We start from the raw sequence: 24,269 nt of genomic DNA, 5'->3' as shown, positions 1-24,269 counted from the left end.
CATACAGACATTTTCAGACAGCAAAGAAAGTGGGTATAATAGTATACTTGATGATATCAAAATGCAGTCCAAATTAAGCTAAGCAAGATTCAAAGGTGATGTATAGTTTAAGTCTTACTTCCTTTGAAAGTTCATTTGAAAATGTTTGGAAATGATGGAGGGCATCTTGTTTTACAGTTCTTAAAGCAGTAGAATACAGTGTGAATTGATTTCTACCTTTGACAGCTCTGGTTATGATCATAACCTTAGACAGTGCATGAAATCAGTTTTTAATTGAGATATATCATAATTGCTAAGGGAGTATACAATAAATTCTATCTAAATTCTATGATGTTCTGCAAAGCACAAAACTTGAACTATTTTGTTTCTGAATTGGCATGTCTACTTGTACAGGACAGACATCTCACTGATACATCTGGTATTAACACAGACACTGAAAATTGTCATTAATTTTTATGCATTTGCTAATCATTAAGGTCTCATTAAAGCCAGCCACTTTATACCCTGTACTTGTTACATTTCTATTTTATTTGTTGTTCTTTCCCTCCTCCTTCCCTTCCTATATGGATCAATAGACAGGTGTTTCTCAATATGTGCAAAATGAACGGTATAGAATATCATAGGCACTGGTCTTTTCCTTGGGATTAAATCTGAGAGAGATGATAGTGAAATGCTTCTGGAAATAGAGTAGGATCTTGTGCCTTGACTGGAGCCCAAGAATTTCTATTTTGTAAGATTTGCATTATTCTTCTCCTGGGATGTGCAAAGACCAATTCTGTTATGTCCTTAGAGACTATTTCTGTGGGGACACTCAGGCTGGGTCTGCCTAATGAAACCTGGAAAGAGAGCAAAGGCTGCTCACCAGTACTGGTATACTTCTAAACCAACTTCTACTGAGCCAGACTAGAGGTGAAATGTGGCCCTCATTCATGTGTTTTCTGCTGTTTCTGCATGAAGATACGAGCTGCTTTGTTATTTACATGGAGAAATATACATCAAGCATGCCTTAAGAGGCAGGAGTGTACAGCAGTACTGAACAGATAGTTTTAATAACTACATAAACAACCTTTCTATATGGATTCTGTTACAAGAGTAAATCTGATTTGAAATACTTTACTTTTCAGGAAGAACTTCAAGGACCTGGAGGGATTCGAAGTAGAGGCTACTTTTTCTTCAGGGTACAGTTTAATCTTTTTCTTTTCAAATTAAGTGTTACATAATAGAGTAGAAGAATCAGTGAATTAGAGTAAGAATTACTGTATATGAGGGAACTTTTTTCAGTATTAGCATTCTGCTGTAAGTATTTCTATTATAGACGTTTGTCTTTTTTGCAGAAGATGAGCAATACAATTTCCAGAGACTTTATAAGGTGCATTCTACATGGCATAATCAATGTTTGTAAAGTTGCAAGGATAAGAGGGCTAGATTGGAATTTCTTGGTGATACTGAAGTATCAAAAATGGATTAAAAAATAAAAAGATATTGTACATAGAATCTTTCAAATTTATGTAATTATTGATATCTTTTTTAGTATGATAAATATTAACAATTAAATATCTTAAAATGTAAACATCACTTCTAATAGATCAGTAGAAGGATCCTCTTAATGTAGTGAACTGATATTCTAAGATCTCTTTCCCAAAATAAGAATTTCTAAAATATTTTAAAATTGGGTTCTTTTAGAAGTAATGCTACTTCACCAGTGTATTAGACTGATGGGAGATTTACGGTTTTCCCTAGCAACGTAGGTTTTTAGAAAATGTTAGACAGACTTGATAGGAATGAGGCATGGATAGGACATCTCAAAATCTGTTCCAGGAATTTTCTATGATTAAAATAAAGACATAGTAGGAAGTTTTTGTACATGTATGTACATGATGCCATGCTATTTTATAATAAATCATTGGTTATTATGTACATATTTCTCAGAAAAGTAGAGTTCTAGAAAATATGGCATCTTTGAAATCATCTAAATTGTTCAACAGAGTGTTTATATGTTATATAAATACAATGCCATGCATACTTACTGTAGCAAGATAGATATTTTGGGCCTGGCCTCCCATTTTGTATTTTGATGAGTAAGGTTGGAAAGTAGATATACAAATTCTTCTGAGAATGAACCTACTCCGTGCATCTTTCATACCATAGAGCCTTTTTATTCTGTTTATGCAAAATGAATTAAGTTAAAAATGTCATGTCAGACTCAGTAGTGATTTTCTTCATTTTGGTTAATCTTTTTCTTTTGTTTAAAAAAGAAAGCAGCTACTGAAAACACATTTGAATACTTACATTTCTCCTGTGTCAGGCTTAAAACTTAAGATCTTTTAGAGATCTCATGATAGGCTAAAGTTATCAGTGATGTTATCCCATGGTTAAATAATTAATTAACCCATGATGCACTCACCATGTTAGAATAAACAGCCAAACCTTATTAAGCTCAGTAAGAGCTTTTGACTAGATTTAGTAGAAAGTGAATCAAGTGCCCAGGTAGTGCAAAATTTTATTGCAATGGCCCTGGTGAAAAAGGAGAAACACTTCACTTATGTTAAAGAACACAGTTTGAAAATAAAATCTTGGGAATGACTTTATGTATTTGTTTGTTAATTGCCACAAACATTTATAATGCAATTGCAACAATTTGGAAGCATATCATAGGTAAATGCAAAAACAAAAGAGGGGTAATGGTCTCTTAGAGTGACTTCTTGTGGCTTTTTTCCCCTCACAAAATCCTACAAGATGGGCATAATTCATTCTTTGATCTTAAAAGCTGAAATTTTACTATGTAATTTTCCTCCTGAGATGGATATGCATTAAATGGTAGCTGGCCCTGGGTTTATCTTTAGTAATTGTCATGATGACAAAACTAAGGAATTTACCAATTTCTAGATATACTGAGTTCTGTGGGACTTCATTGAAACTGGTCAGTTTTACAGAGTGCTTGTTGGATATTTATCTTCCAGCCACGCAATGGAAGAAGATCAGTGGATTTTCGCTAAGGAGGTATTGATAAAATGCTTTTAATCAAGATCTATATTTAAATATGTTTATCTTTATACAAATAGGCCAAATCAAGTCTTTAACTGTGCAGACGGATTTTACCAGATCCGCTAAATTCACCTGTCTCAAACTGAAGCGAATAGAAGCTGTAGGTACTTACTCCCTAGAAAAATGAAATCAGAGGTGTTTCAGGCTGCAAGGAACGGAAAACCCCAAATTTGCAAACAGTTTGGAAACTTACTAATGATGATAAGTGTATATTACAAAGACCTGATGCAACTACCTGTCAAGTGTACACTGAGAAGCAAGCTGACATTCTGGGGTTAATCCTTCTGTTTTTACATAGAAAAAAACTCACACTGGAACTTAAGTATTGACTTTCCAATTTAATTCAAATGATTCAACTTTTTAGAGGTATAAAAATTTTTTCTTTGCCAATATTATGATGCTCTCTTATCTAATGCATTTTACAGCTCTATAATATTTTAAGCATTTAGTGTTATGTCATATCAATAGCTAAAGCTTCTTCTTATTTTTCAGGATTTTAGATTCCTGATCAAGAACTAATGCTGCAGGAATGCTGAGTACATGGACATACTGTTTTCCTTACAGTTTTTTTTCCTTACTAATGTACAATTCAAAAATCACTAGAATGTGTATGTCTTAAATTAGATTTAATTAAGAACTGAAATGTGTCTTTACTTTCTTGACTATATTAAAAGCATATTAAAATTATTTGTTTCCTAGTGCTGTTTACAACCATGTGTAGTGCAACTGTAAAAAAGTCAGTGTATGCATATAAAAGACATTGCCTCTAACAATATTGATATGTATTACTTTCGCTGCTAAATAAAAGCATTCAGTTAGAGTTGTTTAACTGAGAATGTTTGCAGTGTAAACGTTTGGGTATTTTTTTTCAGAATACACTGCAAGTGATTTGTCTTGAAAATCGCAGCTTTATTTTGTAATGTAAATTTTGCGCCTCCTTTATTAATACTTATGCTAATTCATGTAGCTAAGTAGTAACATTTTCACATTCTTATTCTGCTCTCATATTTATTGGAAACGCGTAGTCTTTCATTGCCTGGACAAGGGTAAGCTCCGTGTCACATTCCGTACGCCGCGCGCCGCGACCGTTAGCGCGGCGAGGGGCGGGGCCGCCCGCGCGCCCCACCCCAACGGCCGCCCCGCCCGCCCGCCGCGGCAGGCCTCCGTGAGGGGAGCGAGTGGCTGCGGCGCAACCATGCAGGTGGGGGCCGCGAAGCGGGGAGAAGAGCCGAGGTGGTCGGGAGGGCTTCGCTCGGAGCGGCCAAGCCTGCCGCAGCGCCCTGGGGGGTGAAGAGGGACCCCGCGAAGCCTTCCCAGCCCTGCGGGGTGTCCGGTGAAGTGACGGCTCAGGGGAGCAGTTCACGTGGGGTTTCTCCTGAAAATACACCACAGAAGCTGCGAGAAAAACTTTTTTTGAACTTTTTTTTTCAGTAGTTCACTTAATCATTGATACCCTTTAAGAATAATAAAACCTACACTTTAGTAGCTGGATGATCATAGATGCAGGATACTGTAAAGCATCGTGTCACTCAGCCAAAGAGGAAATATTAACACTTAAATTTAGCTTAGAAGTGTTGTTTACACCCCAGAATTGATGTTACCCAACCTAAGGGTCCCCAAACTTAGTATGTGTGAGTATCGCACCTGGCAAAGCTAGTGGTAACTAGTATTATCTTGGGCAGCGGGAAGAAGTATTGTGAGGAATTTTCTTTCTTGGGATTGTGAGCTACTAGTTGAGTAACACTGCCTCAGTAGTCCAGCTTTCTCACTACTGAAACCAATTTACACCAGGTCAATATTGCTGTTGGTTGGCTTCTTTGCCACTAATGGTCAAATTCCTGCTGAAGTTTTTGACACGCAATTTATTACTTCTGTGCATATGCTGCAAATTTATACTGATATGTTAAGACTTGAGTTCTTAAACATTGATTTAACTCAATTTGTTAAAAAATGCTAAAGTTTGGCAGCTTCTGATCTTCCCTTCCCTGACGCTGGAGTTCAGCTTCATCTCAGAGACCTATTTCTGTTATGATTTCTGTGATGTTAAATGTAGTATTCTTGATCCAATTCTTCCTGCTTTTACCAGCTATAAAAGCACCTAGAAAAGGTCCAATGTACAACCAGTTAATCGATTCACAAATGTGTTGAGAGTTACAAACATTAAATAGAAATAGTATAAAGTACACTGCTTAAGTAAAATACTATAGTGAGATTTTTATTTAGGACATACATTTACAGAAAAACACAAAGTGTTTGAATGTTTCCAGGCAAATACTCACTAGAATTTGTTGTCTAGTTTAAAGTTACCTACATTCAGCCTCTGTTTCAGTAGTCCTTGTCTGTTTGATTTTGGAATGTATTTTTCCAGTTATGATTATTATGAGTTTTATGTCTCATAATCCTTCATAATCCTTCTCCTAAAAAGAAAAATTTGCATTTAGTGAAGCAGAACCTAACCCTGACATAAGTCAGGAAATCATATGTGCAAGAGCATTTGTATGGAGGCTGACGTGCATGTGTGCGGCTCTTGTTTCTTCAGTGGTTCCCTTGGAGTAGTCGTCTTAGTTCAGTGAGTTTTTTGGCATCCTGACTGTGCTGAGGTAAAAATTCTTCTTCACTGAACAATTTAAAACTTGTAATAAGACAAACAATATGAATTCCCTATATAAGTAAATGCTGGAAATTAACTATAGCAATCTTCATTTAGATTTTTCCTGCTCCAGACCCATTAATGACCATCTATTTTAGGATTATATGTGGAGCTTCTCTTTTATTTTTTCCAAAGGATTATACTTTTAAATCAAAGAAAGAAATACATAACTTATTCTTAAACCTTTGTTTACCTTTTCCTTTGTGCATATATACATGCAGAAGTCCTATAGTGTAAATAGACATGGTATATTTGACACATTAATATTAATCATTCATTTAAAATAAAAAGGGATTTCTTTTCTGAAGGCATGCTTTTACATGTTTATTCAATGTTAATACAAAAGTCATGCCTGTATAAAACTGTATTTCTTTAAGTATGTACATGTGAGTGATGTTTTGGGTTTCTGAAGATTTCTATGTATCTTTTAGAGAAAATTTTAACAGACATTTTGGAGACTGATAAGTTTATCTATACTTAAATTTTGAAGGTTTTTTTCCTCTCATTTTCTTGTTGTTGTCTGTCCAGAATTGAAAAATTCCAAATGAAAATTCATGATAGATTTGAGAATGGTCCATGAAGATATTGCAGACTCTAAGTAATAGTTTGTTGTTGTTATAGGCTTACCATATGCCAAAGTGAAAAAGAGCTGATTTTGGTTTGAAAAGGAAGCATGAGTGACTAATTTCTTGATTTATTTTTGTTTTATAATATGAAAACAGGATCCAAATGAAGATACTGAATGGAATGACGTATTAAGAGATTTTGGAATTCTTCCTCCAAAAGAAAAACCAAAAGATGAAATTGAAGAAATGGTTTTACGTTTGCAGAAAGAAGCAGAGGGCAAGTAAAATTAAAATATGTATACCATTAATATAACAACATGTGAAAAGCTGAGGTATTTGCAGTAATGCTTTTTTGAGCCATAAGTATTGTACAATAATTATATTCTTATAATTCTTATTATTTTTACTCAGTTGATTTTTTTAAAAAGGATACTCAGTTAAACATACAGTAACATTACTGTCAAACATTATGGCATCTGTTATGTACAGATAACTCATTTGCATCATTTTAATAAAGGGGCTAGGCAGTATAAGCAAGGTTCACATTCAAACAAATTGGTAGTAATCCACTCCTGTAATTCGGTAAGAACCTGTGGATTTCATTAAAACTGCTTTCCTTGTTTTCAGCAGCAAAATATTTTTCTTCCTGTAGCTGTTTTCCATTACTCCAAACTCCCCATATGATTAATATTTTCAATTTTTGTGAAACGTTTTGCTATTTATGAGCCAACTTGACAGATAGTCCTTTACATCTGTCATCACAGTGTTGTACATCAAGTATCTTTGCTGTCCAAAATCAGGTATTGGCATGCAAGCATCCATGTCCTGTCCACAGTGGGCATGAAGAAAAATGTATTCCCTTTTTCTTTGCAGATACCTGTGTGTATTAGAAAATTGTTACTGTTACTGTGTCTTCCCATAGTTTCTCTCTGAAGAATAGAAAAGCATGAAAGTGTAGTTACAACCATAGTAGGGATTGGGAATTACACCTCTGTGTAAAACTGCCGGCTTCATTCCTTCAGGCAAGCAGCTTTGCATAGGGCCACTTAGGCTCTTGCTTAAATGTGTTGTAGTAATTCTTACTTTCTGACAACTTCTAGACTTCCAGTTGAGAGGCAAGTTAAAGTTGGTTCAGCAGTTTTCAGCTCTGGGTGTTTCTTTGACAATCATCTGCTGTGTTCCTTTGACAATTTACAACAGGGAAAACACACAGCCTTTGTGACTTCAGCAGTAGCTTCTGCCAAATTCTTGAGGGTACTGTTCATCAGAAAGGTGTTTATCTAAAGATGTATTAGTAGGTAATATCCAAAAATAAAAAAGTGGCAGAATGACATACCACTGCATACTACACTATTTAAATCACTGTTCGATGTGATTCAACAGTGAACAACTTCAGTTCTTTTGGATTTATTTTTAAGCATTTTTTTCTAGATCTGTAATCATTCCTTTGCAGACTTTTACAATCCATTTTAGACACTCACCAATTGGTCTGGGCAGAAGTAGAACCCAGTACAGGATGTAGTTAGATCCAAGGACATAGAACATGCAAGTACCTAAGCAAGTAAATATCAGTTATAGTTAAATAATTACATTTTTTCTTTCTTGCCCAAAAGTATACCGAAGTTGACTAATCTCTGAAATTACATATACGTTTCTTTCTTTTATTAATTCCATGTCTGTGTAATAATTTTCATACAGATATTTAAAGTATTTGCAGATATTTTAGTGAACAAATTATGACTTTTTGTTTGTTTGTTCTAGTGAAACCTTATGAAAGAATGAATCTTAAAGAATTAAAGGAAGCTGAAGATGACTTTGATGAGGCTGATATGAAAGCTGTTGAAATGTACAGGTATAGTAAAACATTTCTAGGCAGAGTAACAATGCATGTGTCACTATTTTACATATCCACAGAATCACAGAATGATTGAGGTTGGCAAGGACTTCTGGAGACGATCTAGTCCAGCTCCCCTGCTCACCTGGAGTACGTTGCCCAAGACCGTGTCCAGATGACTTTTGAATATATTCAAGGGTGGAGACTCCACAACCTCTCTGGGCAACCTGTTCCAGTGCTCAGTCATCCTCACAGTGAAGAAGTTTTTCCTCATGTTCAGACAGAACTTCCTCTGTTTCAGTTTGTGCTCATTGCTTCTTGTCCTATTGCTGGGCACCACTGAAAAGAGTCTGGCCCCATCCTCTTTGCGCTCTCCTTTCAGATACTTATACACGTTGTTAAGATCCCCCGTCTTCTCTGCTGTAGGCTGAACAGTCCCAGCTCTCTCTGCCTTTCAACATATTAGAGAGCAGTACCTTAATCATCTTAGTAGCCCCTCATTAGACCCGTTCCTGGTCCTAAAAAATAAACTAAGAATGTTTTGAAATTAGTAATGTATACTGAGTGATACAGCTGCCTTGTTTCACCGTTGCTCCTACTAAAGCTACTGTCCTACTTCCTCCTGATTGCCAATTGCAAAGAGAGGGAATTTACACTGTAATTTGCTTTGACATTTTGTTAAAAATGTGATTCCCTTTTAAAAATATTTAATTTAGATGCAAAGCTACATATTTAAAAGAAGAGACCACCATTATGCATCGCTCAACTCGGATGAAGATACACAGTAACATTGCATGTAGAAAAGTGTTGTGTGTTTGAAGTGTGGTATACCCATCTTAGTTTCACCATTTAATTTACACAAGCAGAGTTCATCCTCTGACTAATTCAGATCTGTTCTTCACTCTACTGCTCTAAAGATGCCATTTTAGTTAGTCATTAGTAATTAGAGCAATGCTGATGAACACTCAGAGAAAAAAGTCATGTAACCCATTTTTTGTCTTTTCTTCTGGATATCAGTGTCTGTAGATTTCAGATCAGGAAGAAATGGAGCTGGTTGTAGGTATTCTTTCTCGTATCATCTTTCTCTCTATCAAGTTAGCATAAGAGCATGAGGAGAAACAAGATGCACGTATGGCCCCATTTTTTCAAAGGATACTGAGTTTGGGCACGTGGGGTACATGCTACTTACAAGGGGACTTTAATTCAGGTTGACATGCTACTAAGGCAAAAACTGTATTTCAGTGCTGGAATAAAACTTTACGTATTTTAACTGTTAATTGAATCAATAATCTAAAATTATGTGCAAAATACATCTCTGTCTTTTAGGTAGCATTTTCTGTTTCTGTTAGATTATGCTTTCCAAATGTATTACTGAAATAAAAATGCACTGTGGAGTGTTTTTATAAATTACAGTTTCACTACTTCACACACTGCAGTTTCTGTGCTGGAATGTGAATAGTTGATAACCTTGTGCATTTAAAAAATTTATTTATTGTTAGCTGTGAACCCCCAATATACAACGTCTGTGTGTTATCTAATGTTCATTTCAGTAACTTTCCTGTTCCTTAGTTCAGGAAAATACTCTTTTGAAGTTTATGCACTATGGAGTGTACTTAGGCATAACTATAGAACAAGCCAGGTCCTCATCCAACTATTTAATATATACCAATCTTTTTTACTTATAATACTATGCAGAGTCAGTATGTTTTATGACTTCAGGCTCAGAAAAACTTGGCAGCTTATGTGGAAGCTTAGTAATTCTAGTTATATTGGCATTCACCTGTATATTCTTTTCCAGATATTTTTGAAGCACACCATTAAATTCTGCAGAGCTTGGTACTGTCACTAAGAAAAATGAGATAGGCAGTTTATACAGAATAAAATAAAAATGATCAAAACATTTCTGCTGTCCAGACTATCCATACTCCATGCTTTTGCATTGTTAAAATGACTAAAATAATTCTAGTGATAGCTCTGTGTATTATAAAAAGATAACCATGTTTTCACCATGCGAAAGTTGTGAACCTAAATTATAATGCATTCTTGCTAGAGTATAATAATGTTGCACATATATTATTAAAACCTTTCTTTAAGAAGAAAACCACTTCTACAGGAAAATCAATAGCTGGTTTTAGTTTAGCAAATCGTAAGGCATTTTTCATTGTCTATGCTGTCAATATTTTTAGAGTTGAAGACTGCCATCTACTGTCTTAATATTCCAATTTTCATGAGTTATTTCAGATTACATTGTATAATATTAGGACACAGAGTACTGGTCATTCTTGCTCAAACGAATCTCATTTTCAAAATTATAAAAACAATCTGCACCTTCTTTAATTTTTCTTGCTGTGTCTCCACTACCAAAATACTTGTGTAACATTTGTTACTTCAGTTTCCCAAATCTGACATTAATGTTTGCACATAAAAGAAGAAAATACATTTTATTGCCATCTTATTGAATAAAGATTAGCAGAGAAGCCCTTCTAGCTCAGAAATATTCCACTGATACTTAAAGACCTTGGGCTCTAGGGTATTATTCAAAGTAATTTGTTTAAAGGAATTGAGAGAAATGCACTAGATATTATTATAAAATGCATTTAAAATTTTCCAGAGACATTTTTTTTCAATTAGGCAGCAACGCTTGCAAGAATGGAAGTGTCTTCAACAGAGACAAAAGTATGGGGAGCTAAGAGAAATTTGTGGAGAGCAGTATGTAAAGGAAGTTACAAATGCTCCAGAAGATGTTTGGGTTATAATTCATCTTTATCGATCAAGGTAACTACTTCTCTGTTTAAGATGTTGAATACTTCAATAGAAAGAACTCAGATAGTAAGAAAAAAGCAATACCAAGAAAAAATAAATATAATTAACAGACTGTATTGAAATAGCCATTATTGGGAGCCAATGGAACCCTGGAAAATGATTCCAGGGTAGAGTCTCCTTGATTTGTTAATTCACCTCACTTTGCATCATTTGAACTAAAGATTTCTACAGTGTATGCTTATCACCATATACTAAATCTCAGAGAGATTTCTGAATTTCACTGAGAAACTACTGTCCACTTCCTGTGCTAAAGGAAGTTCCTTTGCAGACTTCAGCACGTTAGCAACTCTACTGTTTTTCAAAAGAATTGAGAATTAGCATGGAATGTTTAAGGACATGGTTTTTAGATTCAGACCAGCTTTCTTTTTTTCCTTCTTTTTAAGCCTGTTGGGAGGAAATTTTGTTTCTTTGTTTTTAATTGCCTAGAATGGAGCACTATTTCCAGGAACAAGGAATAGGTCAATAAAATGAAATTGTTCAAATTACAAGAATGTAACTTAAACCTCTGAAGAAACAAGAAAGGAAGTTTTTCTTCCTTTTCATTTTTTGTTTACTGGGGAACCAACTCTATACTTCATCAACAAGTCCGTGAAGAAATTCATAATTCCTTAGCAATGAGTACAGAATCTCCCAAGCCTCTTGTGGCTACCGAGGAACAGATCTCTTTATTCCAAAGCTACAACCCTACCTATCTTTGGCCACCAGGTGGTACTGCTGGAGCTCTCTGAGGGTCCATATGGTAATTCAGCCTCTTGAACATGTAAAGATCCTAATTTTAAAAGGCTAAAGGGGGACCTGACAAAAAACCTTGCTTTTTAAAATGAGGCTAATGTGGTAATTGCATGGTAAATACCAGCTAAGAAAGTAATGAGGCCTGTGGTGGTATTAAGACTACACAAAGATTTCTTTGAGGTTATTCAGATGGTACTGAAAGACTGGAGAAGTAATTAAATAATGAACTAGAAGGTAATTTGGATAACTTACAGTGAAATTTATATTATAAATTTAAAATTTCCTTTAAATTTCCTTTAAACTCTGGACAAATGAAGAAAATGAGTTTTAAAATCTTAGCAGAGAACAAAATTGAAGCACAATACTTCAAGCTTCTGGTAGCTTTAATGACATATATTTCAAACACTGTGCCTAATATATATGTATTCTAAGTGTTTACTTGGACAGCTCTTTAAACCAAATTGTTCTTGGAAAAGACTAAATAAAACCTATTCTGTAAACCCTATCACAAATTAAAGCAGAAAGACATTAACCATATGTAAAATTACATTTATGCTTCAAAAGCTTTGCTTTTAATAGACACTGGTTGTTTTATGAATTGTTACACTGGAAGTGTCATCAAACTCACTCTTTTCTAGCATCCCAATGTGTTTACTAGTTAACCAACACCTTGGTCTGCTTGCCAGAAAGTTTCCAGAAGCCAAGTTTGTCAAAGCCATTGTGAACAGCTGCATTCAAAATTACCATGACAGATGTTTACCCACAATATTTGTGTATAAAAGTGGTCAAATAAAAGGCAGGTACATTGGAGTAGCTGAATGTGGGGGCATAAATCTTAAAGCAGAAGGTAAGAGATTTTTTTTTAATTCTCTTTATAGAAAATCTTAAGCTTGTTAATAATTATCAAATTTTAAGATCACTGCTCAAAGATGGAGAAGATTTTTAAGCATTTTTGTAGGAAAAAAATGCACAAGAAGCAATGAATAATTTATGTGATTCTCTCTTAAGAATATTTAGTAAGCATAGTATTTTGCAGTTGCAGTTAAATAGTATACTAAGGTAAATTTGGATTGTTGCAAGAATGGCTCTGTATATTTTTGGTGAGATGGAGAATTTGCTCTCTAGTAAACGATCCTTTTTTTTAAGTGAAAATGTTTAACCCAATTAATAAGTCAATAGGGTTTTCCTACTGTATTCCCAATTTGTCTTGTGGTATTTGACTTTACTAGGGGCAACTCTCTGTTCACTGAACATTACTTCAACATCTGCCAGTATGTCCAAAAATAAAAAGCACTTGGTAATTTAATAATTTTATTCAGTGTTTTAGGGGACACCAATTTGCCTTGTTACTGATTTAATTGGATGGTTTTGCTCCCAATTCTGTTATTCCTGGCTACCTTCAATTCAGGCTAGATATTGCATCAGTTAAATATTTGACTTGTATTTGGAAGCTTTTCTTGAAAAACATGAAGAGCAAATTTCTAGTATTGTAAATCAACCAAAATTATTTACTACAAGACTATACAGTCTATTTCCAGGAAAAACTGGAGGATAAAATTGGAATCTTGTGTTTGGGGGGGGGGGAAATCCAGATGCTTTTCAAATAGATAACCTCTATTTCTGCACCTGCCTGATAACTGGGAGACTCAGGTTAATTTCACTGTGCTAGAACATCTTCCTGTGTATTGGAAGGTCTCCAGACTGAGGGGAGGAAGAATTTGGATTATCAGCACTACCCACTGCACTGCTGCCTAAGCAAAAGCGAGCAGTTTTGCTGTCAGGTGGCCTTCTATCCCTATTGTGATTATATCCAGTTGTAATTAACACAGTATGAAAATGTAATTAGCAACTGTGTAAAATTTTTATATATTTTGTATGCTCTATGAGTACATGTATTTTGTAATCATTTATTGCAATTATCAGCATAAATTTTCATTTGTTGTTACAGAGCTCGAATGGAAGTTAGCAGAAGTTGGAGCAATAAAAACAGACTTAGAAGAAAACCCCAAAAAGGATATTATGGATATGATGACATTTTCAGTGCAAAATATTTCTGCTCACAAAGACACTAATACGAAAAGCAGTGATGTGATGAAACCAAACATTACTTAAGCAGAAATTTTTAATGCAGATAATTTGTTTTGGCTTAAATTAGCTCAAACTAACATAGCTTCTTACTCCTTTTGTAAACCTGAAATAATACCAGGAGTCCTTATTTCACCTGTGTTTTTTGTTGTGACTTTTGGAAAAAAAAATGTAGTAAATAAACCCCAAATATAGCTTTGGTTAGATAGAGAGGCTCCTATTGATACTGGGAACCTGGATTCTCCATTTCATACAAACCCTGCTTAAAGGGAATAGGAAAGGGAGGATATTAGCTGGTGTGCTGTAATCCCTGACTTTTTTCCTCCTTTTCTCCAGCATTCCTGCAAGTTTGAGTTCTTAAATTAACTCTCTTAGCAAAATGATTGACTCCAGTGGAACTCTGCTCTGCTAACTACTTTCTCAGTTCCTCCCACTGAAAAGCTGGCCCAAGGAGAATGCTGTGTATAGTGATACAAAAGCAGGAGTTGGCCCTAAATCCATTAACTATTTTTTTTTTAGTTTGATAGTTATGCAATAATCTCCCATGTCAAGGGACATTTTTTGTCAAAATTGTCAAGGACAATTTTCCCACTATTTTCTAATAGGGACAGTTGGGTTGGTTGTTCTTTCCTAACAAAAACAAGCATCTAGTTAGCAAAATAGATTACAGTACAAGTGTGGATAAGCAAAATGAAACTGAGTGAATGAAGAGAGCAAGCTCCTTATTCACCAGTTTTATTTATTATGAGGAGTAAATCAAATTGTATGCTTTTAATGTTGTTTTCCAGTGGCTCAACTGAAAATACCCAACAATGCGCTAATGAAGTTTTAATTATATGGAGTTGAAATGGTTTATGGCATCAGGATGAAGAAACAAAAATGAAACAAAAACAGTTCACTTAATACTTTGCACATATATACCTAAGAACAAGAAATTTAGTGTTAGCCAAAATTTTTGTCAGCCAGTAAAATATAGTTAAACTATTAATAAATATCCAGAAATAGCTATGACTACAAAAAACATTTATTTTACAGATTTAAGGAGATAACTACTAGATGTGTTTCAGTGTTAACAGTGTTATCTGCCACTTGGAACTAGAAAGCTAACATATAAGAGTTTTAAATGTAACTGGGATTGCTGGGGGTGTATGATCACCATATGCTTTGCAAATTGTTGCAGACAAACTTTGAGGATTGAAGTATGGTTTCACAAGGTGAAGTGCTCAGAAGAAATACTTTTCATGAGGCTATGTTCTACATCAGTTGGGAAGCCATTCCAGCTGGGGGAAAAAAAAATCCAACCCCTCCAAACCCACTTCTTTTTACTGAGTTGTGTTTTTAAGTTGGATTGGTTTCCTGATCACATTCACTGTGGTCACACAACTATGCTGTACCAAGTACTTACACAGCATATTCTCTGATGTGGCAATAATGAAGTTAGCCTGATCATCAAAGACTTTAGATATAGTTCCACCATCCCTTCAGTTTAGTATTAGTGTTATCTCCTATGAAAGAGAGCTTACTCTCACCGGCTCACTTCTACCTCCATCCTACTGTGACTACAGTGAGTTACACGGGCACAAGTGCAGTACACAGTTGCACAGGTGCTAGTGCTGTCACATTGGAAAGGACAGGAATGTGTGATTAGATGTGACAGGAAAGAGCCAAATCTTCCCTTTGGTGGCCCTTATATCCAGGTGAAGTGACCACACAGTTATGATTATAGCCCATCATCAGATGTGACAAAATCTAAAACAGCAAAATCTATGGAAAATCCAGGGCAAAAGTAGCTGTTTTTGTTTTTTAGTCAATCACATCATTTTAAGGAAAGCATATTCAGAAAAGGAACTAGGAGGACCTGCTAGTAAACACTGTTTAACAGCAGTAGGTAGACTGTGGTAGGCTTTAAAACCAGCACTTAAGAAAAATCAGCAGTCTTTACAATAAAGAGATGTGAAATTTAATTTCAAAATCTTATTCTTCAGACAGATCCTCTTAAAATGCCAGTGAGGATCAAAACAGAATTTTCAGAATGGATGATTGTTTTACAGCTCTGAAGTATTATGTGCAAGATGTTGATGATTGCTTTGCAGTGAACATGGCTGTGGTTATGGAAGTGCACCGGAAATTCCTGCATTTCTGGCCAAATCTAGTCCCAGTATTCAATGATTCACAAAAGACTTGCTGCTTATAATTTGGCAATGTCTGGAACCTTTGTGGGTGAAAGAAAACTATCATTACACACTAGAGCAAACTCACATTGACAATAGAAGTCAGAAACATAAAATTTCCAGGTGGAAAACAGTTTTGCAAAACCACTACTCCATTTCTTAGCTGATCCTCCAGGAACCCTTATAATAATTTCAAAAAAGAAGAATCTTTAGGGGGAAAAAACAACAAAAAAAAATCCACATTATTTTCGTTAGGCCATAGCCTTGGCAGAAAATGAAAATGCATACAATCTGTGCAGCTATGCTGCCTGTGTTTTTAATCACATCAAATCCCCTGATTTAAGGTGCGAGAGCTTCAAAGAGTAATTTGTTACTGCAAAATTCCTACTGGTACGCGTTCTTCTATACGTGCAGAGTGTGAATTGATATACCAGAGTATCTCTATTTTTTCCTGAAGAATTTAACTAGTTACCGAAGAGCTTGTTGCATATATATACACACACACACACACATATATATATAAAAAAAACACTTACATAACATAAACAGCTTGATGCTACTTTTAGCCTCTTGGTTTCTTGGCCATATTCTGGTTTTGGTAATTAGACATTTTTGCTGAAATCGTTCCTGCGATTTCTCCTGGATTTTCCATTCCCATTGCGTACTATTATCTTTCTCTGCATTTCATCACAGGAATGTTATCCTTTGCATGAGTAATGAAATACTTGATTTTGTTTATATCACTTTTTCCTTCTTGAAAGCCAGAGAGTATTATGAATCAGTAAAAACCAAAAATTGAACGTTTTTACTAACACTTTAAAAAAGTCTTCCTGTGGAAAAACTGAGGTTATGTTTAGCTCTTTGGCAGCACTACTACTTAAGAGGTTCCTGCCCTGCCACTACCTTTGCCTAAGTCGTATGGTCACATGGTGGATCAGACAGGAAAACTGGTCTACCTGAAAAATAATTCAGAAAGGAAAATCCATGAGATTTCTGCAGCCAAATCAAGTTCCTTACTTCATTCCAGGCACAAACACCTTTTTTGGAGGGACAAAGGGGAAGAAGGCTGATTACACTTCTTCAGATACACATATGTAATTACATTTTTTGATACATTACTGTTTAAGAGACCAACTGAAAAATAAACACCCTTATAACTGAGGAAGAAAACTGGAATATTTACATACTATTACTACTGAAAAATGTTTTATTTTACAGAAAATGGTTTCCTGACATGTTCTGCTGAATGTAGAACACGTTTATGCTAGCAGAATCATTGCACATTTAAGCATCTTCCAGTCCTGCAGTAGGCAGTATGACTGGCATCTGTTACAGTTATGCATAAAGACTGTACAGTATCTGCTAAACATCTGGCTGATTAACTGTGGAAAATGATCCAGCTAATAAATGTAACTTAGTCTGCAAAGTACAGGCACATCTAACAGTTTTTATAAGCTTTTAAAATGCCTATATGCACACACACAACAGGGCAAGTTTTACTGTCGGAGACAGTCCTGCAAGCTCGTATAGTGTTATCTTCCTGTGCTGAAATAATGTATTTTCAGAACAAAGCTACTCTTCATCGCAGTGTACAGTCTGACTAACAAAAATGCTTCAGCTGCACACAGGGCACTCGAGTTCACAGTTGTGCTTCTATATTGCGGCACTACCTAGTCTGTAAGGACTGGAAAAAGAGGAGTAATACATAAATTGCTGCTTTGCAATCAGAAAGTGGAAAACTTAGTTCCTTCGAGTCTTCCACCAGCGTGGTGGTCCAGACAGCTGTCACACACGAGCAGCAAATACTTATACTTGAAAAGGTTACATATTTCCACTGTGAAAGGTTACATGATTTTAACAGGTGCTGTCTAAGCTGAGACCTTTAAACTCGGCTAGGGCGGTTTCTAACCTCCAGAGTTAACCAGGACTATTTTGTAAAGCCAGTACCAGGAGTACGATACGCACACGCCGAGAACGCGCCCCGAGTCCCCCGCTTCACGCACCCCGGTGCGATCAGCCGCCCGCCGGCCGCGGCCGCTCCGCCCCCCTCTCCGCGCCCGCGGGGCTCGCACGTTCGGCAGTTGCCGCCGGAGGCGCCGCTCCCGAGCGGACCGTTTCAGTAAGAAACCGCCACGAGCACCGCCAACCGTCTCTAGGGCTTCTCCCCGCGCCTGCTTATGACCGAACCCCGGGGCGCGGCTCTGGGCGGCGCCCCAGCCCCCGCGGCCGTGGCGCACGCCGCCGCCGCCCTCCTCGGCGGTACCGCGAGCCGAGCGTGGGGGCTGCGCCGCGGTCGCGGCCGCCGCCATTTCCTCGCGGAGCGCCGGGGTGAGGCGAGGTGAGGCGCGCGGGGTCAGGCGGGCGGCGCGGCTCCCCACCGCGCGTGCGCGGCGCCCGGGCGGCTCCGAGGCGGGCAGCGCGCACGCGCGGCAGGGCCGGCGGCGGGCGGGAAGCGGCTCCGCGGCCGCCGCCGTGCGCGGCGCAGCTCGGCGCATGCGCGGGGGCGGCCGCCCCGACGGAGGGGCCGGGGTGCTGCGGCTTGCAGTGCGCCTCGGCGCACGCGCGGTGGCGCGAGGCGCCGCGGCTGCCGCCGGTGGGCTCGGCGGCGCAGGCGCGGTGGCGAGGGACTCCCAGGCCCGGCTGCTGGCGCTGCCGCTGGAGGAGGCTCTGGGCTGGCGGCGGGCTCGGCGCTGCGCGCAGGAAGCGGCTTCGCGGCGGGGGCCGGGCGGGCAGCGGCTGCGCGTGCCGGTGAGAGCGCGCGGCGCGGCGGCGGGGCGCGGCGCGGCGCGGCGCGGCTCCCCCCCGGGGGACGCCGCGGAGGGAGCCATTAAAGTTTGACAGCGCCGGCGGGTCCCCCCGCCGCCAGGGCAGCGGCGGCGCGCGGCGAGGGCAGCGGCCGCCCTTGGGCAGGGCGCGGGCGGCGGCGGGCCGGGGCCGGGGCCGGGGCCGCTCGCGGGGCACCCGCTAGGCCCGGTGACCCACTTCGCTGCTGTCAGCAGTCCCGGGCACGTTTGGAGCGCTGCCCGCCTGGCGCGGCGCCCGCCCGGGCCGCCGCCGCCGGCCCCGCTGCGGCGGAGCGGCGCAGCGTGCCCCGCCGCCCTCCGCGGGCGCTGCGGGCTGCCCGCTGCCGCGGCGCGGGCGGCTCGGAGAGACGGTGCCCGGCCGTGTCGCGCGGCGGGCGCGTCCCGGAGCCCGCGCGTCAGCCGCCGCGCGTGTGCGCTGCGCTGCGCGGGCCGCGGGCGCGGCGCCGCCTCGCCGTGTCGGGCTTCCCTCCGGCCCGGCTCGCTCCTTGCTCGGTTTCGTTTTCCCATTCCTGTTACTTTTGACCTGGGATATAAACACGGATTTATTTATTTCTTTCCCCCGTGAGGAGGAGTTTTTTTTTTTTTTAAGCTATGAAACATTTGTCCTGAGAGTTTTGTCACGGCTTCTTCATACAAACGTTGAAAGTTGCCCGATTAAGAGGCGCAGGTAAAGGCAGAGACGGTTCTAGCTGCGATGCGAAGCGCCATGTGCGGACGAGAGCGGCTGGTCGTGGACCCTCTTCCTCGAGATCTTTCTCGGGGCATAGTTTGACGGGCAGCGCTTTTGGTGGCGGTGTTGACCCGCAGGCCCGCCTGTGCCCTGCTCCGCGCTTCCACCTCTGTGCTGCCCCCCTCAGCCGCACCGGCACAACTGTTGGTGGAGCTGTGCCCTTAACTAATGGGGGAAACGATCCAGGTTAAAATTAACTACTTTTTTTTTTTTTTTTTTTTTTTTTTTTTTTTTGATGTGGTTATATTTAACCTAGATCATTTCTCTGTGTGGCAGGTGTGCCAGAAGGCAAGAGAATTGTTTAAGCAAATATTTTAGTGAAAGAAATGCTGGAGAAATACGCCTCAACTCCAGTAGTCCTGGCAAAGTTCATTATGAGTAGTTGTGTTGCGTTCAGGTTGACCTCTTTGAACAATAAAATTAGTTTTGTCTCTGATTATCTGGGGGATTGGACCTGTTACTCAAAACTAGATGGTATTTGACTGTTGTAGTAGGGGGTTCTTGTTTGTCAGGATAAGTCACTTTGCAAAATTTTATTTAAATAAACTACTATTTTTTTATCTGCATCTGTTTAATAAACTCTGTTGTAATATTACAGACGTATTAAGTAAGATGGGATTGCTTCCACATATATACAGTATTAAATGTTTGGGTTAGGGTTTTGTGGTTTGGTTTTTGGGCACTAATGTTCTCAAGGTATGAGGACTTTGTTGATAAGTGAGATTACTTCCTCTTAAGAAATAGTTCAAAGAGGAAAAAAGTAACTCCCAAGCTGATTTTTAATGGTTTAAAATATCATTGAGCAGTGTCTCATATTTATTTCTTCTGCTTCATGTTCTTTTATAGAAAAGTCTTATCTGCTTTCCTTATGTCCTTTTATTTTACATGTATTTCCTAATGTTTTCTTTCTTAATGCTCTAAGGACCACATAAACTCCCTCTTGTGGCTAATTTTACACTTTTTATACTTAATTGAAAAAGTATCTGACTCGTAATTACTTCAAATTTTATTTGCAGGGTTGGTTAATTATCTTGGTAGTGTAGGATTTCGCTGAAGTCATGAAGCTTCATGGATGGGTTGATCTTGCTGAGGAAACAGTTGCTTTTCAGAGCTTTGAGCTTTTGCTATTTTTTTTGACCGTGTTCAGAAGTTGGACAAAAGGCTGAAGTTACAGATCAGTAGTAGAGATAATACCCCTTCCTCATCCTGTATATTCTTTATATGAAATGTTTGTATGAATTTCCAAAACTGTGATTTTTTTTCACTAAAAATGAAAAACATGAGTTAAAAATAGTTCTGATTCAAAAATGCAGGTGTTCTCCATCATTTGAAAACTACTGCTTTTTATTTATGCTCCCTTTAAGGAAGAGATGTGCAATCTGCTGTCTGTGCTGAAGTTGGGAGGCTTTTTGACTTTGTAGATTGGAGACTATGGATAGTACTTCTTTTAGAATAGAAAAATAATATTGTAATACAGCTTTTGATAAAAAGCTATCACATTTATGATGTTGGTAGGATGAAGCAAAATTACAACAAAGGTGTCTTCTTTCTCATCACATGGTAATGGATTAGTTTTTTTTTTTTTTGAGTTTAAGACTTTGGTAGACATTTGAAAAGGTTTGGAATAAAGAAGAGTGCATGTTAGCATTTCAGCCTTTTTAGTATAGTTTAGAGATAAGTTTCCAAATGAACACTAGAATTCACAAAGATGGGTAGCAAAGATGGTATTAGTGGTTTCTGCCATCCTTATCTTCTATTTTGCAAAGTATTTTTTAACTGATACGCTAGTTGAGCTGGTTCACCCTGCTGAAGGCTGCACTGGCACCACTGAAAGGATGGCACAAGGGCAGGAGCGGATGGCACTGTACTGTGAGAGCAGTAGCTGTTTTAAGGTAGCCTCATCTTTGGAGGGAGAAAAGAATTTGTGGGACTACTGCCAAACAGTGGCCAAACCATTCAACTGTCTCTAATGTTCTGCTAGTACTGAATTGTTATTGTTGTTATTGCTTTGAATTTAATAGTGTTTCAAAATAGAAAGAGGTGTAGGAAATGTCCCTTTGGTCACATACCGGAGCCTGGAATGAAGGACATATTGCAGTGTCTCCAAGCAACTCTGGCACCTGCAAATGTGGATATCCTCTGGGGAGTTTACCTCATTTGCTTCTGGGGTTGGTCCTCGTGGGATAAACAGCTTACTATTGCAGTTTGTTGTTTTGTTAGCTCTGTTAATGAGGTTGGGTAGAAATTTGCAATGGTTGGCTGTTGGACATATCCCAGTTCATTTGTTGCGAGAGTTAAAAGATGTGAAATGCAAAAAACATGGATGAGGAAGGAGACTCATGGTTTATGCATCTGAGTGCTGCCCTGAAGGATTGAATTCTCAACCCCTACTTCTGCCACAAAATTCCTTTGTGATGCAAAGGCCACTTTAATTTTGGCATACCTCATGCCCAAGTGTTTAATTTTATAGCCTTAAGATTCTCATACTTTTTGTGAGAGAATTAATTGCTTTTTAGAATAGGTAATCAGATATGTAAAAGGTGTCAGAAACAACAAAAGTTTCATTGGTTCTTAGAATCTTTGAGCAGTTTAGCATTGCACTCTGGGCTCTTTCTAGCTGTTGTCATTAAAGTCACTGAATCATTTTTATTTTTTCTGTACTGATATTCTGAGGAACATTGCTGAGTATATTACAAAATCATCTTTAGCAATATTAATATTTCATTAAATATGGATTTTAAAAAAGAATGTAGTCTCTTTGGGGATTGATAAAGACTGCTGTTTGGGCTTATGGATTAGTATATGCTATGGATGTTTATGATAAAAGTGTGGCTACTTAAATGCCTTGAATGAGTTTGATTATGTTTAAGAAACCCTTTGGGTATGTGAGGATGCTTAAGTTTTGAAGCTAATATTGTTTCACCTGTTATGACAGCCTAGCATCACAGGTTAAAGAGATCAGAATAAAATGCTAATGTTGCAACAGAATAAAGCAGTTTCTGGAGCAAGACAGATTTGTTTTAAAACATGCTTTAAATGAGTCTATATGGCCTTCTTTTCCATATAGGTCCTTTTAGAGTCCCATTAAAAAGGATATTTGCAGTTATCTCTGAGAAAGTTTTTGATGTATGTTAGTTTGGTTTATTTAGAGGAGAGAATTTAGAGGAGTCAAAACGGGGATTTAGGTGGATTTTGGATATCTATTCTAAAATAAAATTTTAGTCATATATGGGCTAAAATTTGGCCCATATATGTCTTAGGCTTTCATTAGTAAGATTTTCCAAACACTTCAAAGTTTTGTTCTTACTCAGAACTACCATAATCTTGTCAAAACTGAGCATCAAAATTTGATTAGGGTTCATAAATTAGGTAACCTGTAATTTAGGCGTTCACTTGTCCACAGGCATGTTCAAACCACACCTCAGGCACACCTATGGCATTGGGCTCAGTCCAAAACCCAGTGGTGACTCTTGCTTTCCTTTGGAAATGCAAGGGAGGAGGAGGAAGCTTTGTTGATGTCTCCTTTAAAAGCCAGCCCCCCACCTCCCCAAACCCTGAACGTAAAAAAGAGATTTGTTGAGGCTTTTTCACTGTGTACAAGGTGATTAAAGTCTAATCAGGCTAAAAAGAGATGGTTAGAAAAAAAGGGCTTGGGCACCTTGGTTCAAGCCTTTATCCCGAAGCTATTTCAGATTCTTCCATTTAAAATTTTAAGTGCCTTTAGGGACGGGAAACCATGACGCATCTGTCTCGTTTGAATATCCTTCTCCCTAGAGAGGTGTGCACAGTTTTGCATGCTGGCTCTCTCCAGCAAAGTTTTACTACTTATTTTTTTCCCCTGTTCTGAAGAATGCCATTGAAATGAGAGGCTGTGACTTGGTCCCGCTTCACAGAGACATGTGGAGCCTCCTGAGAGATGAACCCCTTCTGACAGTAGGGAATGGCACTCAGGTTTCCTTTAGTCTCTGTTACTGTGCTGTAACCATTGAACTGTTGGACAAAAATGAGAGCACATCTTTTTTTCTCATGGTAGTACAGTAAAGATGTGGATTACTCTTGTTTTAAAGGGAAAGCTTAGCCATGTATGTCTAGGACAGTGCTCAGGATTGCAAGCACTAACCTTACCTGGGTCATAAGCCTTTAGAAAGAGTTGAAGGCATAAGACCTTACCTTCAGTGATTCACTTCCCTACTACCCTTTTCAAATGTGTTCCTGAGGTGTGCAGTTCTCCCTGGCTTAGGTACTCACCTTAGAGCTGTGTATTCCACTTCATAAAATCCCCACTTTGAGCCTTGCTTATAATCCCTTTTCGGGAGAGATTGTAGTTTAGCGCAGCGTTGCCTAACGCTTACAGCCAGAGCAGGCCATGAGACGTAGTAATTAACTTCTCATGTGATAGTGGTGGAGCTACAGGATTCTGTGAAGAGAAAGGGTGGCTGGTGATGGGCTGATCATCCAGCATAATGTCTGAATTTTAGTTGTTTTAGAGTAGAATGCAGTGTTGTTAACAAGATAATGCCCCTTACATTGCAGATGAAATCTACGTGTTTTTTTGGCTTGCAGCTCCACAAGCAGCTGAGTATATCTCAATTGTTGCAAAAGATCAATCTGAGATCCAAGAAACATCCCATTACTTACTGAACTGGTAGTTACCCAGAAACTTCCAGCACTTCCTCATAGATACCGTGGGGGAAAATATTTGTAAATAGAGGATGACCTGTAGCAAGTGTTGTCTCCTTGAAGGAAGGAGATAAGAAAGAATGCATGAATTTCCTAAAATGTGCATTAAAAACATGGCAAATATAATTTTTAACATGTTAAATTGAGAT

At 38.6% G+C, this 24,269-nt stretch overlaps 3 protein-coding genes across 18 annotated transcripts in view; all 3 read left to right on the top strand.

Moving 5' to 3' along the window:
- NMU (neuromedin U) overlaps nucleotides 1-3,751 on the top strand; it is an 81,139-nt gene extending 77,388 nt beyond the window's left edge. For 5 of the 6 annotated variants that reach the window (XM_062575588.1, XM_062575589.1, XM_062575587.1 and 2 more), the window contains 3 exons: nucleotides 1,125-1,178; nucleotides 2,961-3,000; nucleotides 3,538-3,751. In XM_062575588.1, the coding sequence (XP_062431572.1) occupies nucleotides 1,125-1,178; nucleotides 2,961-2,996 (90 nt within the window). In that variant the 3' untranslated portion in view covers nucleotides 2,997-3,000; nucleotides 3,538-3,751. The remainder of the gene's footprint in view (nucleotides 1-1,124; nucleotides 1,179-2,960; nucleotides 3,001-3,537) is intronic. The other variant, XM_062575586.1, reaches the window with a different exon arrangement.
- A 489-nt stretch (nucleotides 3,752-4,240) lies between these two features.
- Nucleotides 4,241-13,762, top strand: PDCL2 (phosducin like 2). Its single transcript, XM_062574525.1, has 6 exons — nucleotides 4,241-4,246; nucleotides 6,418-6,538; nucleotides 8,023-8,113; nucleotides 10,727-10,870; nucleotides 12,289-12,497; nucleotides 13,599-13,762. The coding sequence occupies exons 1-6, from the start codon at nucleotides 4,241-4,243 to the stop codon at nucleotides 13,760-13,762; spliced, it is 735 nt and encodes a 244-aa protein (XP_062430509.1).
- Nucleotides 13,763-18,532: 4,770 nt separating this feature from the next.
- CLOCK (clock circadian regulator) overlaps nucleotides 18,533-24,269 on the top strand; it is a 70,139-nt gene continuing 64,402 nt past the window's right edge. For all 11 annotated transcript variants that reach the window (XM_062575582.1, XM_062575579.1, XM_062575574.1 and 8 more), the window contains exon 1: nucleotides 18,533-18,654. The gene's annotated coding sequence lies outside the window, so the exon portion shown is untranslated. The remainder of the gene's footprint in view (nucleotides 18,655-24,269) is intronic.

The sequence above is a fragment of the Rhea pennata genome, chromosome 4 (genome assembly GCF_028389875.1).
Source record: "Rhea pennata isolate bPtePen1 chromosome 4, bPtePen1.pri, whole genome shotgun sequence".
NCBI lineage: Eukaryota > Metazoa > Chordata > Aves > Rheiformes > Rheidae > Rhea > Rhea pennata.
The sequence above is the reverse complement of the archived record's forward strand: the minus strand, read 5'-3'. Positions and strand labels throughout refer to the sequence as shown.

Excerpts from the sequence above, each read along its gene's own strand:
- PDCL2 (XM_062574525.1), top strand. Across the intron at positions 6,539-8,022 it reads TTTGCAGAAAGAAGCAGAGG|TGAAACCTTATGAAAGAATG; the intron begins GCAAGTAAAATT and ends TGTTTGTTCTAG. Across the intron at positions 10,871-12,288 it reads ATTCATCTTTATCGATCAAG|CATCCCAATGTGTTTACTAG; the intron begins GTAACTACTTCT and ends ACTCTTTTCTAG.